The 14592-nt window shown below is 39.2% G+C and overlaps 1 protein-coding gene across 1 annotated transcript; it reads right to left on the bottom strand.

Annotated features, from left to right (window-relative positions):
• Positions 1 to 842: 842 nt before the first annotated feature.
• On the bottom strand, positions 843 to 13983 carry slc22a5 (solute carrier family 22 member 5). Its single transcript, XM_030069666.1, has 11 exons — positions 13606 to 13983; positions 9375 to 9996; positions 9077 to 9180; positions 8428 to 8582; positions 8076 to 8247; positions 6106 to 6232; positions 5586 to 5680; positions 5114 to 5328; positions 3794 to 3976; positions 2606 to 2741; positions 843 to 2336 (listed from the first exon to the last, which is right to left on the bottom strand). Exons 2-11 carry the CDS (start codon positions 9762 to 9764, stop codon positions 2243 to 2245), a joined length of 1671 nt encoding a protein of 556 aa, XP_029925526.1. The 5' UTR covers positions 9765 to 9996; positions 13606 to 13983; the 3' UTR covers positions 843 to 2242.
• Positions 13984 to 14592: the final 609 nt, after the last annotated feature.

Genomic DNA, 14592 nt, shown 5'->3' on the forward strand with positions numbered 1-14592 from the left:
GAACAATGAGGTCTACCTATCTATCTATGTATTTATCTTTCAGATGTAACAATAAGAGTTCCTCATTTTTGTGCTAATGACGGTATAAACATTTATGCAAATTACTGTAGTATGTAGCCCGTTACTGTTTAACCATAAAAATGCAGCTAGAAAATTCATAGTGATGCAAAAATAACTGTGAGGTGATGCTAAAATAATGTTGGGTGGGAAAAAAAAAGTTTGTTAGATAATCCTAAAGTAGAGTTCTTCCGAGCATTGGTTTCAAACAAAGCAATGAAAACTCAAAAAAGGAAATCGGTATGAAAAATAAGACAAAGACCATTATTTATGACTGCAGATGTCCCTTGGTGTTTATTTAAAAGAGCCATTCCAAGCAGATCTGAGGCCCGAGGACTGTAGCGACTCTGCTTTTTTACAACCTACAATATTTCTTCTGTGAAAAATTATTGAGGCACAGCCAAATAAAAATCATACAAACAAATGGATGACAAAATATGAATTGTTATTCCCTCATTTCAGAGCTTTTTCATCAAAGTCTGAGCACAGTTTGTGTGTGAGAAAGATTATTTCTGACCACATTGTGCTTATCAGATCAAACTCAAACTCTTGATAATCAGTTGAGTGTATCCAAATGAGGTCTGGGTCACAAATGTTTTCTACATTAAAACAACACTATGTAATTACCTCTGCCAAGGGGCTGTTACGTAATCACCATGTCTGTTTGATTTTTGACTCTATTTGTCTTTCGCTGCTCACTCATATCAAAAACTATAATGACAATTTAAAAAAAAAAAAAAAAAAAAAATCACACGTTTTAGTTTACTAAAGTTTAGTTTAATAAAAATGGCTCAGATTGTGTTGCTCCAGTGAGTTTCCTTTTGCCCAGAGAACTGATATGGTCATACATGCTAATACTCTGATTTTAAAAAAGATAATAATGATGATAATGATTAGGAAATAAAGTGGAAATAGGTTGCTGGATTTTTTTTTCTTTTTCTTCATCACAGTTGTTTTAATAGAATTACTGGTACCCGTAGGATTACAGCAATATATGCATTGTACAGTCTTTCAGATAAAGTCAAACAATTCATCATATGAGTTGTATCTAAATAAGATAAAAACAAAACTTAAAAAAAAAAAAAAAATGAGCTCACTCTTTACAGCTCATAGCTACAGTATGTACATAATGTGTGGTATTTGTGAGCAATAAAAAAAAAAGCCAAAAATTGTTATTGATGAGTTTCGAATTTTCTCATTACATTTCCTCCTTTCAGAGGCAAATTTAAATTAAATGCATCAGTTTTTCTTTGTTTTGGCCTTCTATCCACGCTGTATGCCTTGTTGAGACTCAAAGTATAGCAAGCAGGTGTCAAAAAAAACAAACAAAAAAAAACAGAAACAAAAAAACAGATCACTCCAGTTTAAATCAATGAGTTTGTGTGCAGGTCGTGGGAGTAGAGAGCTTTTTCTGCCACTACTCTTGCCACTACTTTTGCCCCTGCCAAAGTCATTTAAACTGAAACAATGGTTTAGCTTTTGACACATGGACTTGAGGCTCACACTGTGGATAGCATCACCTGTCATGATGTGCCGCCCAGACGCACAGATGCAGTTAGGACAAAATGTGCGCCTGCATGTCCCACCCTCCTCAATAGCACTTTTGGAAAATATTCACTTAAAGTCTTGAAATCTGAAGCTGTTGGTCTGGCATTGTAGTGTGGATGGGGGAAACTGCGATTTTTAGAAAAGCTGATGTAAGACTGTCATGTGATGTAGGCTGTAAACTAGTGTTGAACACGTGCGAGCCTACACACAACATATCCTGCGTATCCTCAATACCGAGGTACTCGGGGCGTTTCAGTGTGGACAGCACGATTCTGGGAAACGGTCTAAGAATGCAAGTGTGGTGTAATGTGGAAGGCACACTCTGGTTCAAAATTTACTGGGCTTAGCGTGTACATGGCATTACTCTCTTTTTTCCTCATTTTCCTCCTTTCTTCCTAACTTTTTGCCCACCTGTCCTTAAAATTTTCTGCTTTTGCATGACAATATATGTAAGGACACATTATCAGATTGTGCAGGGTTAATGAATCAAGTATTCTGCCATACAATACATATGAACCTTGCTCACATAACTTACACATGCAGCACATCATCTTGCATTTATGGCATCTCATAACCTTTAACAGTGCCCACTGTGGGGATACTAAGTTAAACAGAACCATTTAGCAAATGGCAGAATTTATGCTTCTTGTTTTGCCTCTTGTAGTAGAGATGGGTTTGCTGTCCCTCCCCTCTCCGAGGTGTATGTCTTTGGTTTGAGTCCCCTGCACAACCTGTTGGAAAAGTAAAAGCATGTCAAAACTGAGAAATGTGCAAAATTGATAAAGATGGATAACTAGTGTATGGCACAGTTCTAGCAGATATGCAATATTTGACCAAGTGTTTGTCTTGTTATTCCATGTTGCTGAAGTCTGTCTTCACTTTTTGTGACAACAGCCTGCAGCATTTCAGTAAAACCCTTCCTAGCATGAGATGTGATCACAATTAGGTGTGAAAGACGTATATTGTAAAGAAGTCTGACCCTAACTTGAGGTGTACCTACCTTTTACATTGCTGCATCTGCTCCAGTGTTTCAGGAAGATCTTTGTTGAGGGTCTCCGGAAGGAAGAGGTTAACCACAGATGAACCAATAGTGAGACTTCCCATGACAATATAAGGCAGAAACTTACTATAAGTACCTGCAAATGCAAAAACAAAAGCAGATGTCAGACATATACAGTACAGGCCAAAAGTTTGGACAAACCTTCTCATTCAATGCGTTTTCTTTATTTTCATGACTATTTACATTGTAGATTCTCACTGAAGGAATCAAAACTATGAATGAACACATGTGGAGTTATGTACTTAATAAAAAAAGGTGAAATAACTGAAAACATGTTTTATATTCTAGTTCCTTCAAAATAGCCACCCTTTGCTCTGATTACTGCTTTGCACACTCTTGGCATTCTTTTGGCCTGTACAGTATATCATGAATAATAGCAGAATTCTATATCATACAGAGCACAGTTTTTTCTTGCTTGCAACTGGTGCCATGTAACAGAGCTGGGGGAGTTGACAGTATGGTGCAAATATGGCAATCTATGCAAAGCCAACAGTTGCTGCCCCCAAACTCTGGAATGACTTACCTGTGCACATTACAGGCCTCTTCACTGTCCATTTTTAAAACCAGTCTTAAAACCCATTTTTACTCATTGGCTTTTAACCCAGCATGAGATGTTGCTCTGTTTCATTTGTTTTATTGTTTCTATTCTTTTTACTGTTTAATTGCTTTTACTATTTTGTTGTTTTATGATCATTCATGTACATTGGCTTTCAATCCCAGCATGAGACGTCGCTCTGTTTTAATTTGTTTGACTGATTTTATTCTTTCTACTGTTTTTACTGTTTTGTTGTTTTATGATCATTTATGTACAGCACTTTGTTTCAGCTGTGGTTGTTTTTAAAGTGCTATATAAATAAAGTTGAGTTGAGTTGAGTTATGCAGACCTTTTTTTTTTACTTTATTACATGTAACATACAGTATCTCTGTGTTACATGCTTCACACTGAATGTTGCCCACCAGAAGTGCTTTATATAACAACCATCCAAAAATCTGGAATTTACCATGTCATTTTACATGGTAACAAACTTTACCCCCCAAAAAAGACAATTTCCCCATGCTGTCTTTTACATGTGTGATGAGTATATCCAACAGGAAATTTAGGATTGCTCTCAGGCTTTCTCAAAATACCTAAATAGATGACATAAGGAGCTGTGATACTGCCGATGCGAGCAGCAGAGGAGCACATGCCGATGCCCACGTTCCTGAGCACAGTCGGGTAGATCTCAGCTGTGTAGATATAGACGACGCTGAAGGCCATGGTGAAGCCAAACTTCCCAAACATTTCCAGTGCCAGGGCGACATAATGAAGGGCTGCAGGGAAGAGTGAGAGAGCATTTAAAGAGTTACATTTCTAAATGAGATCTCATCCTATTAAAATTTGGCATCTACTCTGACATCATGCCATAACCTCATGTGGCACACCGGCGAGCTGAATGGGCTTCTGTTTGTTGGAGGCTGATTTAACCTACTTTATAATGAGTCTAATACAGAATACTTTATTACTAGTCTGATACAGAAAATTCAGTTGTTGCCAGTGCACATTTCTTACAAAAACAAGATTCTTGAATTTTGTTTGCATTGTATATGTGATAAGGCAGTACCATTATGTGATATCAAATACATTTGTATGTGCTTTCTAATATGTTTGCTCACTAACTTTGATGTCATGATGCTGCCTACTTGGAAAGGTTTCCCAGTAAGCCCCTTGCCAGCAACCCCAGCAATACATCATTGTGTTATTCCGCTCATAGATGGACTACATTATACAGACATGTTTTAATTTGCTATAGCACATTTTTATATAAAACGATGCTTTACCTTTTGAAAGTGTTTTGATGACACCAGTGACCTCCATAACCCTAACTAAGATAAACATTTAAGTTACAGCAAAATGTGAGTGGACTTTGCAACACATATGGATGCAAACTGCAGCGCAGTCTCATTCTGTCTGTCATATCCGTTTAGTTTACACGCTGGCAGTATTAACAGTCTCCTACATAAAGTTTACCTCCTGGAAACTGCCTTCTCAGCTTTCAAGGGCAAAAGCAACCCTGATGACATCCTGTTGGACTTAATGAGTGAATGCTCCCTGATGACAAAGTCCCAATGTCTCACTGATGGAACAATTACTTATCTAGGCCTTTTCACTGGTCTGTTGCCATGTAAATAACTGATGACTCACCACCAAGACTGTGGTGAGCAATTTCTTGCATGTGAAAGGGCAACCAGTTCACAAAAGCAGATAAATGTGAATATTATTTACAGTACAAAACATCCTAAATTTTAAATCCATGTCTTACTTTGCTTCCGGGCATTTATGTGAAATACATCATTGGCTGCAGGATAGCTCATTCTCTTCATTATATCAATCACCTCATATTTTGACAAAATAATCGGGATAAAATAACACCTATTCTGCAATTGACTATTGATAAACAGGTTACTTACTATCAGGGATGAACTGGATGAGCAGAAGAACCCCTCCTCCAGTTATGAGGAATGCTGACAGAAGGGCTCGTCTTGGACATTTCTTCAGGAGCCAAGTGGACACAATATAGGCAGGAACCTCACAAGTGGCTGATAAAAAGCAATTCATGAATGGATTGCCACTTAGGTTGGAGGTGTTTAGGGATAATCCAAAATATCCTATGTTTATTGCCATCCTGAAAAAAAAAAAAAATAGTTGATTGCTTGCATTTTTGCCACTTCCACATTATTTATGTTGTCAGGTAACTAGAAGATGTCAGCAGTGAAAACGTATGTATTTTTCCTAATTTGTTTGTTGTGGCCCAGTCCCCTGTGTTTTAACACTCCTCTCTTGATTCAGTTGGCTCCCTCATATGCACAAAACTTTTGTTTAGCTTTTCAGTGTTTATTAACAATTATTTCTTGTCAGAATGCAGAAATCTAAATCACTCACCATAAAAGCAGACTCATCAGTGTGATGCACCGTATGTTGCTGGATTTCAGAACATCAAGTATGGTATACTTTTTAGTTGGCGGCAAAGCCTCCAGCTAAAATCAATGTAAACAAGAAACTCAATGTGTTTAAACTTTCTCATGACACAAAGTGAAATATTACCAGCAAGACTGCCACCTCTGCCAAGCAGGAAGTGAATGTCTCCACTCATTAGCGTGCCTGTCAGCAAGATACCTCACACGTCAGAGCAGATTTATATGACATTTAGTGCACATGCAAATAGGTTTTGGGCGAAGAAACAATTAATTTTGACTTTGGTGGTGATTCCTGATGAATCACACAAGTGCAACACACAAAGGTATCCAATTGAAAAAACAAAACTTAACAAAAAAAGAGTCACATAAGAAGACCTGTGTTTAGAGCACCAATATATGAATAACTTGTTTATGATCAGCAAGTTGAATTGGACCTTATAATTTTCATTTACCATGGTTTCATTTTGAATAAATATGCACCTCACCTCAGACTCTTTAAAGATCACTGGTGGTGCTTCAACTTTGTTTTTCCTTGCAGCATCTCTCAGTATGGCCTCAGCCTCCTCCACTCTTCCCTGAGACACCAGCCACCGAGGAGACTCTGGGATGAACCTGCACAATCAGTTTAGGTTTACTACAAATGTCATAAAGCAGTGTTAATCATATCTCCTATCAATGACTATAAACATATCTAAGAAAACATCCGTTTTGCAGTTCTCAGTTGTTTCTGACAGAAACCAGAGCTCATATTTTTTTCAGGACAACCGGCTAATTAACTAACTTTTTTGAGGTTTTTAAGGCTTTTACAATTCTGACTTTCTTTACTCAATTTTAAGAAACTACCGGCCTACAGACCTCTTCATAACAGAGACCTCCATGGACACCTTATGAATTTGGCAGAGCCCAAATGGTCTGTGTCCCACTGTGGTCTCATCCCTAACACGAGGGGATAAATGAGATGAGTGTCTTTTTGAATCATGACCAGGATGAGCATCTGAAGCACACGTGAAAGACCTGTCTACACACTCTATGTGCTTTAATGTGCATTTTTAATGTGCATTCTTATCAGCATGATCTTTTTCAAGGTCATGCTGATAAGAATGAGTGATAATACATGTTGGCAAGGGGGTAGGCCATAATCCAGACAACTTATATTGTTTTACTGTGTCATGCAACAGCTCAGGAAGTTCAAACAGCCTCAGGAGCTGCTGATCCAGTTCTACTCTGCAATAACACAGTCTCTTGTCTGCACATCCATCACTGTCTGGTTTGGATCAGCCTCCAAACAGGACAGGAATAGACCACAGTGGACAGTCAGGACTGCAGAGAAAATCACTGGTGCCAACCTGCCCTCCATTCAGGACTTATACATCTCCAGAACCAGGAAACGGGCAGGAAACATCAGTGCAGACCCTTCACACCCTGGACACAACCTGTTCCAACTTCTTCCCTCTCCGTTACAGAGCACTGCACGCCAAGACCACCAGACACAGGAGCAGTTTCTACCCACAGACCATCACTCTGATAAACACTAATGTCTGTTACTTCACTTTTTCCATTAGTTGGTAGTTTCTTTTTTTTTTTTTTTTTGGTTAGTTTGTTTCCTTTTTCTTCTCTGTACATAGCGATAATATGTTTGTTTACTGTGCTTGTATGTCTAACTCTGTGTAAGTACATGAGAGCGGCAGAAGAGTCCAATTACCAGAGTCTAGAACCAGAGTCAAATTAATTGTATGTGCATACATACTTGGTGAATAAGGCTGATTCTGATTCTGATGAATAGAGAGACAATTAAAAATTTTAGTAGCACCGGGACCTGTAGGCCTCAATGACAAGTTGACTCAATTTAATACAACTTTAAATGTACGGAGTATTTTTTGCTTCTTTATAAGGAAATCAAAAAGAATATGTTTGCAATCAAGAAATATATTGTGTGAATAGTGAGTGTGAATTTTAAAGTTTTTTTTTGCGAATTCAGAAGTTTTGCACTCAGATAAATTTTTTGATTGCAAACCTATTCTGCTTGATTGCACAAAAAAGAAACAAAAAACGCTCCATATAAATGCAGTGGATGGACTGCTGTGCACTTTGCCAAACTGGTGCTTCCCAGAGAATAAATTCAATCAGTTTTGGTGAGCTCATGTCTCAGTTCACTGCTGCATGTAATAAAAACAAGAACATAAAATTTCTGCATTCACACTCCCACAAAGAGGAATCCTATTCATCACTATTTGTCCTGTCTGTTTTGGCAATGTTATAACACTTCCTCTATACCACCTCCCTGAGCCAAATGTTCATAGCCTCTTCCCCCAAAGCGTACCTGCCCCCATCGTACACCACACCAGCAGGGCACCGACAGCAAAAGCCATGCTTGTTTGCAGCTGAAACGCCACCAGCCTCTATTTGTATCATGAGAAAGTTACTGAGAACTCATAAAGAATTTGAAAGTACCTACCACCACAAAGGAATATAGACCACAGCCGTTGAGGAAAGAATAGCAAGAAGAGTCCTCCACTCCCTCATGGCATATGCAATCCAGGGTAGCGTCATGTACCCAATGCAGTAGAAGAGAAAAGCCCCAAGAGTAGTGAAGAGCACACGCATCGACTTACTCAACACCTCTGTTCCTGTTTAGGATAACATAATAAGAGTTAAATGGTGTGTATTTGATAAAGGAGATGAATTAGCAGAACATGAAACAGGTCGAATTGTCATGAAAAGAAACTCCAGATGAAAGACAATTATGCCTAAAAGACCAAAGACTTGAAATTTAGGACTTCAGAAAAAGAAGAATCCACAGCGCCTACCTAGTACAAATGCAGATATATACAGGGAAATTTGGGAAGCTCCAACAAAGAGAAAGATGATGCAGAACATCGTCCATGAACGAGAGAAGGACTGCAGGAAGACAGAGACACACTGGATCCCAAGACAGGCGAAAACAACCTTCTTCCTCCCAAACCTACATGGGACATAAATAAAATTAAATAAATTACAATTTCAGACTGAGTCACAGATGAACAAAAATATGGTTGATATTGATAGCTAAATCTACCAAACCCATGCTGTGATCTAAAAACTATTCTGAAACAGAGGCAGATATTGATGTTTGAGCGCCTATCACTATAAAATGGCTGATGAGTTCAGACTTGGAAGCTGCCATCATTGATCACCTGAGCCAATGAAAAGAATAAATCCTTCTTGGAGAGATTCAACTTCATCATTCAACAGTAGATGGCGCTATTGACATGATCATGAAAACTGGTCCATGTCTCTCAGTAACATTCCCACTGAGAGAAGTCCTACTGAATTCAATTTGTCAGTTCATATATGTATTTCTAATACAATATTCCTGCACAGGCAAATGTACTGAACTGCACTGCACTACATCCAATCATGCCAATTTATGATAAAACACATTTCAGTCAATGTCACTGATTAATAAAGATGAAATACCTGTCAGAGAGCTGGCCGGAAATGAGGGACCCGACCAGGTACCCTACAAAGAGGGTTGACGATGCAAATGGAACTTTCCACTCGTTGTCACATACAAGGTCCCACTGTTAGAAAACATGAATTTGACATACCAAAAAGTTTTGTTAGAGCAATTCTTGTGAAAGTGAAAGAAAATGAAAGAAAGAATTGAAATTTTCTCAAAGTTAAGAACTTGTACAGAAATGTTTCACTCTCTCTCTCTCTCTCACACACACACACACACACACACACACACACACACACACACACACACACTGACCTCAGTGACAATGGTGGATTGGTAGATGTCTTTGCTGTAGCTCCAGCCGTCCAAACAGCCCTCCTGCTTCAGTCCGGTGACGTTGACGTCCCTGCCTGGCACGTATCCCTCAGCGGACAGGTTTCTGACCACCTCCAGGCTGTATCTGCTGCACTTGCTCAACTCCTCTTCACCATCCACTATCTCAATGGGAATTATGGCCTTTCTCCACTCCTCAGTCAGGTTCACCTCAGGAATTAGACAGTGGTGCGGTGGAGTTGCCCCAACAAAGACGATATAAAGTCCATTGAATCCAGTGGAGACGTAAACACTGGTTAGAAGGAAGAAGGTGCTCCAGAAGTAAGGACCAGACTGGCCGAGGAACGCAGTGTCTTCATCATAATCTCCCATTCTTTATGAAAAATTCTCCCTGCTCTTGAGGGGGAAAAGTGCCTCTGTAATTCTTTGCCTCTGAAAGTTGTGGGGTTGAGCCCTCTGTGTGGCTGAGTGAGCCGGTCCCTCAGTCGGATAGAGTCACAGCTTAAAAACTTCCGAATCCAGACCTGAGAGTGTGTTAAACCCCCTGTCAAGAACCGGGGCACAGCTGTTCCATCCCAGAATGAGAAACTCTTGCTGGATCCACCTTCATACAGCCCGAGGAAGGACAAGGAAAGTGATTAGTTCAAGATGAGTGAACAGACAGACCTTTTGCTCATTGTTTTGACTTAATCAAAGTTTACTGCAAGTAATAAGGGAAATGATCAAAGGCTTCTAAGTGGCCGCACCATTTGCCCACCCCTCCCCCATTCCTTGTAGGCTTTCTTTCCCCTTGTATCCAAAGGGTTATTTTCTCTAAACAACATTCCTCTCTTTCAAATACCCCAAAGAATTGCACGTGCCTGTACTCTAAATGTTGCTAAGTAGCATTAACACTTCGTTTGGGCTATTTTTAATCCACACTCTGACTGTGGAGGCAAAAATGCAAGTAACTAAACTTCATGGGAGCTGAAATTGTGGAAGCTGTGCACAGTTTCATATGTAACAAGCACAAATATTAAGAAAAGAAAGTAGACTTGATATTATATAATTTATCAATTTAGGAAATGTGAATTAAGCTTAAGTTAAAGCAAGTGTTAAACAAGGACAAATTATCAAATGTAAAAAATAAAAAACTTATATTTCCTGTATGAATTATGTCATATACAATTTGTTATACACATTTCCTCAATGTGCTTTGAGACTGCAATAATTTACACCACCATCAGGCCAAACATTCAGTTTCTGAGCGCATTCACTCAAACACCTTTTATCTGAATCTTTTCATATTTCCTGTGCACATTCATGACCCTCAGATAATGACTGCTATTGATTCTGGTGACCTCATGACCTTTCCGTTAGTGCCACTATCAAGCCAACCTCATTGTTTCAGGATGGAGCACATCCTGCTGCTGTTCACTGATATGTCTTGATGAGCTTACTGTGTATGTACTGTATATTTACTGAGGCAAATACATTTTTGCCTCACATGTGCTACACATGCATGCAGACAGCAGCATCAGGTTTCTTGTTATATGAGAAAAGTCATTACATATCAATAGGTTCAGTCAGTAATTAGACTGATTTGCCTTCAAAAGAGAAAATCAACAGGATTTGTACATCAATTGAGCAAAAGCATGCAAATGTTTGAGACTGATGAATGTGCTAATTACATGTTTTTCGTTTATCTTACAATGGGTGATTCACTTTATTTACAGGTGAAAAGATAAGCTGATTATTTAATCATCTGAAGTTACATCAGTGAAGACAGCCGCTGACTCATTGTCAAAACAGTCATGTTTTAATGTAGTTAGAGATATGCTGAAAGCTGCATTGTGATACTGAAAGCAACACCATGGTCATCTTTATGGCACCCCTCCTGACTGAGACACTGTCTCTTCAACATGGACTTTGGCTGGTAATTTAATTGCAATACATAATTAATCCCATCTTGTTTTGCCTCCTCAGCAGAGGTCAGATTCAGTGGTTCGCGATTATTTCCTCTGGATAAATCTCACTCCCGTCCATCATTATTCTCATAAAGGGATAGTGCTCATAAATGAACCAACCCCAAAAATAATAATTGCTATTTATTTTATTTCATTTTATTCATTTAATCTTAATTTTACAGGTAAATTCCCATTTTAAGATGAAAGATCTCTTTTACACGGGTGACCTGGACAAGAAGGCAGCAGCACACATCACATTTAGTTTCAACAGATTGAAGAATTAAATAACATGAGTTCAAAAAAAGCACTTTACATAGATAGATAGATAGATAGATAGATAGATAGGTATACTTTACTGATCCCAGACTGGGAAATTAAAAGTATATACAATAGAGACTAAATATGCGAAATATATACACTGAAGACAATAAGGGCTAAGTATATACAATAAATATATCTAAGATTGTAATCAGTCAAATCAGTATTGTTTGGTCACCCCAGTCCTGGTATAGGCCACAGGCTACACTTGAAAGAATCTATCTGTCTGTTTATCTATCTATCTATCTATCTATTTTTTTTCTTTCCGTTTCAGCCTTCTGTCCTCATCAAAACAGCTTTGTTGGCCATTGAAAACACAACTTTTAGAGAAATATTTGTATTCTAATAATATTTTAATTTTCCCATGTGGACAGGTGAAAACAAGACAATTTGAAAACACTGCTGTCACTGGTGCACTGTAATAAATTACCAGCATTTCACAATAATTAACAGTATTATTTTACAGTAACTTGTTGTAATTAACTTCCCCTGTAATATCCCAATAAATACCTGTAAAAACTACAGTATCCTTGGATTTTACAGCATTTAACTGTTATTTTACAGTAAAATCCTGCAATCAAAACACCCCTGTTATATCACAACAAGGTCTGTAATATCACAGCAACACAGTAAAAAAATGCAAGGATTTCACAGCATCCAACAGTATTATTACAGTGAAATTTTGTATTCAAATATTCCCTGGTAAGTCACATGACATAACCAAACTCAGCACTGAACCTGAAGAGGCCATTTCCCTCTTCTCTTCTGGGCTGAATGGAGAAGGTGAGCTGCATGCATAACGTCTGTTTGCAGTACACCCATGGTATTTTAAATGATATTAGCACTATTAGCTAACTAGCTAACGTTAGCTAGTTGTAGCATTTGCCCGTGTGGTCTGATATAGGCTAGCTAGCGCTAGCTAGCTAACGTTAGCTAGCTGTAGCATTTGACCGTTGCTATGTATAACAGACCGTTGCTATGCACGCAGTTCCGTGTCCATAACAACGTATGTGGCTCTTTTTATTTGCGGAAGCATGAACTCGTTTTTAAATCAATGAAATCATATGAAAAATAATATTTTATGTCAACTAGTTCATTTCCTTGGCAACAGTCGTAGAATAAGCGGAAAAATGTACAGCGAGGCGGTCATTATTGCGGAAAATTCCTAAGGCTACGTGTTTCATTAGCTCGCAATCATTCGGTGTTATTCAGAATATTTCTCATTCCTCTGTGTATTTCCACTCTTTTCCTCTCTGATGTTACGTCACGCCGCTTTGCATTGTGGGGCGTCGGCGCCATTTTTAAAGGTACGCGAATGTTTTTTCCTTTGTCCGTTTTCTTGTCTCCCTAAAATCAGTTGTCAAACCAATTAAAAGTAGTCATGGTCGGGCAGTACTGCTGCATAAAAAACTGTCACAGCAGATCACATAATCGAGCTGGCAAAAAAACTGGACAATGGCGTCCGCTTTTTCTCATTTTCTAAGTGGAAAATACACGAAGGGAAACAAGTTGAGGAGCTGACCATAGGCAGAACCGTCACTGTGTATGTCCATGACACAGACACCAGTGTTTTTTCTTTGTATTTTGACACCTTTTTCTCCTTCGCAGTGGCGGTTCTGCCTGCCGCCCTAGGCGAAATTACTGGCTTGCGCCCTTTCATGTTACTACTCCAACCCGCCCCCGCGGCCGTAGTCGGCCGCGGCACCAGGGCACCATCAGTCGCCATCAGGCGGACCGGCCGGCATCAGGCCGCTCACCTGTCAGATCCGGCAGACCTGAGCGGGTGGGCGCGGTAGCGGCCGGTGCCGCGGCATGTGCGGGTCAATACGGTAGTCTAGAAGACTAGCGTTTTTTTTTCGTGCGCCCCCAAGTAAATTGTGCCCTGGGCGGTTGCCCACATCGCCCATAGCAAAAACCGTCCCTGCACATACACATTTGCTCAACCTTACCTTTGCCAGTGTGATTGTGTTCTCGCAGTTCTCCGGCTTGTGAATGAGCAGATCTTGCACCCATCCACTGGTGAACTGCTCATTGGCTGCTAAAGATTTATAAGTTTTGAATTCGTTTAATATGTATGCACTCAGTCCAAAAACAAGATAGTTCACAATGTCCGGATGCGTCAGTGGAGGGAGCACATCGGGGTCTTGAATCCAGTCGTTGGTCGTTAGAACGTATGGATCAACACCGTTTATAATTTGGAGTTTTTCTGTGTATCGTTGCTTTGCGGTTAATTTAAGATTGCCAAAGTAGGATTCTCCTTCATTTTCTTTTTCCTTCTCCATCTCCGTTTCTTCTTGTCCTTTTCCCCTAGCTCTTATTCTTTTTCATTTTCTTCTAGGTAGTTTTCCCAATACTTTTATTTACATTCGCGTACCTTTAAAAATGGCGCCCACACCCAAAATGCAACGCGACGTGACGTCACATTCTCTATAAACCCTTAAGGCCCCTAATGCCCTTCTGTCTGCTTCTAACAGATTTTAACTTGTGAATAACTTTTTTCTTTATTGGGATCTACTGTAGCATATACTCTTAGCTCTTCTTTAAAAAGTGTCACAAATTCACAATCTCCTTAGAGTTTTGTAGGTGCAACTCTTTGTATGAAGAAGCTTTGTGAACACTGGTCCATGGTATTTGTGTACAGTATTTGGCAGCCTTCTTTTTGTCTCTTTTATAAAGGGGTGTGTCAGGTTTTTTGATGTCAGGCTGAATGACTTACTGTACTTATCCACAGTCAGTGTATTACCTGCAGTAGATGATGGTCAGAAGCAGTGCATAGTACCAGCAGAGAAGCAGATCATTGTATTTCTGTAAATGGTACCAGCAACATATTATATATTAGCCACCTTAAATGGGTCCCACCTGAAAATAGGGTTAGACTACATTTGAGTCATTTTTCAGTGCTTTACATTTACATAGGCTAATCTGTGGATTAAGGT

The sequence above is a fragment of the Myripristis murdjan genome, chromosome 14 (assembly GCF_902150065.1).
Source record: "Myripristis murdjan chromosome 14, fMyrMur1.1, whole genome shotgun sequence".
Classification (NCBI taxonomy): domain Eukaryota; kingdom Metazoa; phylum Chordata; class Actinopteri; order Holocentriformes; family Holocentridae; genus Myripristis; species Myripristis murdjan.

Coding starts and splice junctions, on each gene's coding strand:
- slc22a5 (XM_030069666.1), bottom strand. CDS start 9,764: ATGGGAGATTATGATGAAGACACTGCGTTCCTCGGCCAGTCTGGTCCT. Junction 9,181..9,374: donor AATCCACCATTGTCACTGAG/GTCAGTGTGTGT, acceptor GTTTTCTAACAG/TGGGACCTTGTATGTGACAA. Junction 8,248..8,427: donor TATATCTGCATTTGTACTAG/GTAGGCGCTGTG, acceptor TATCCTAAACAG/GAACAGAGGTGTTGAGTAAG.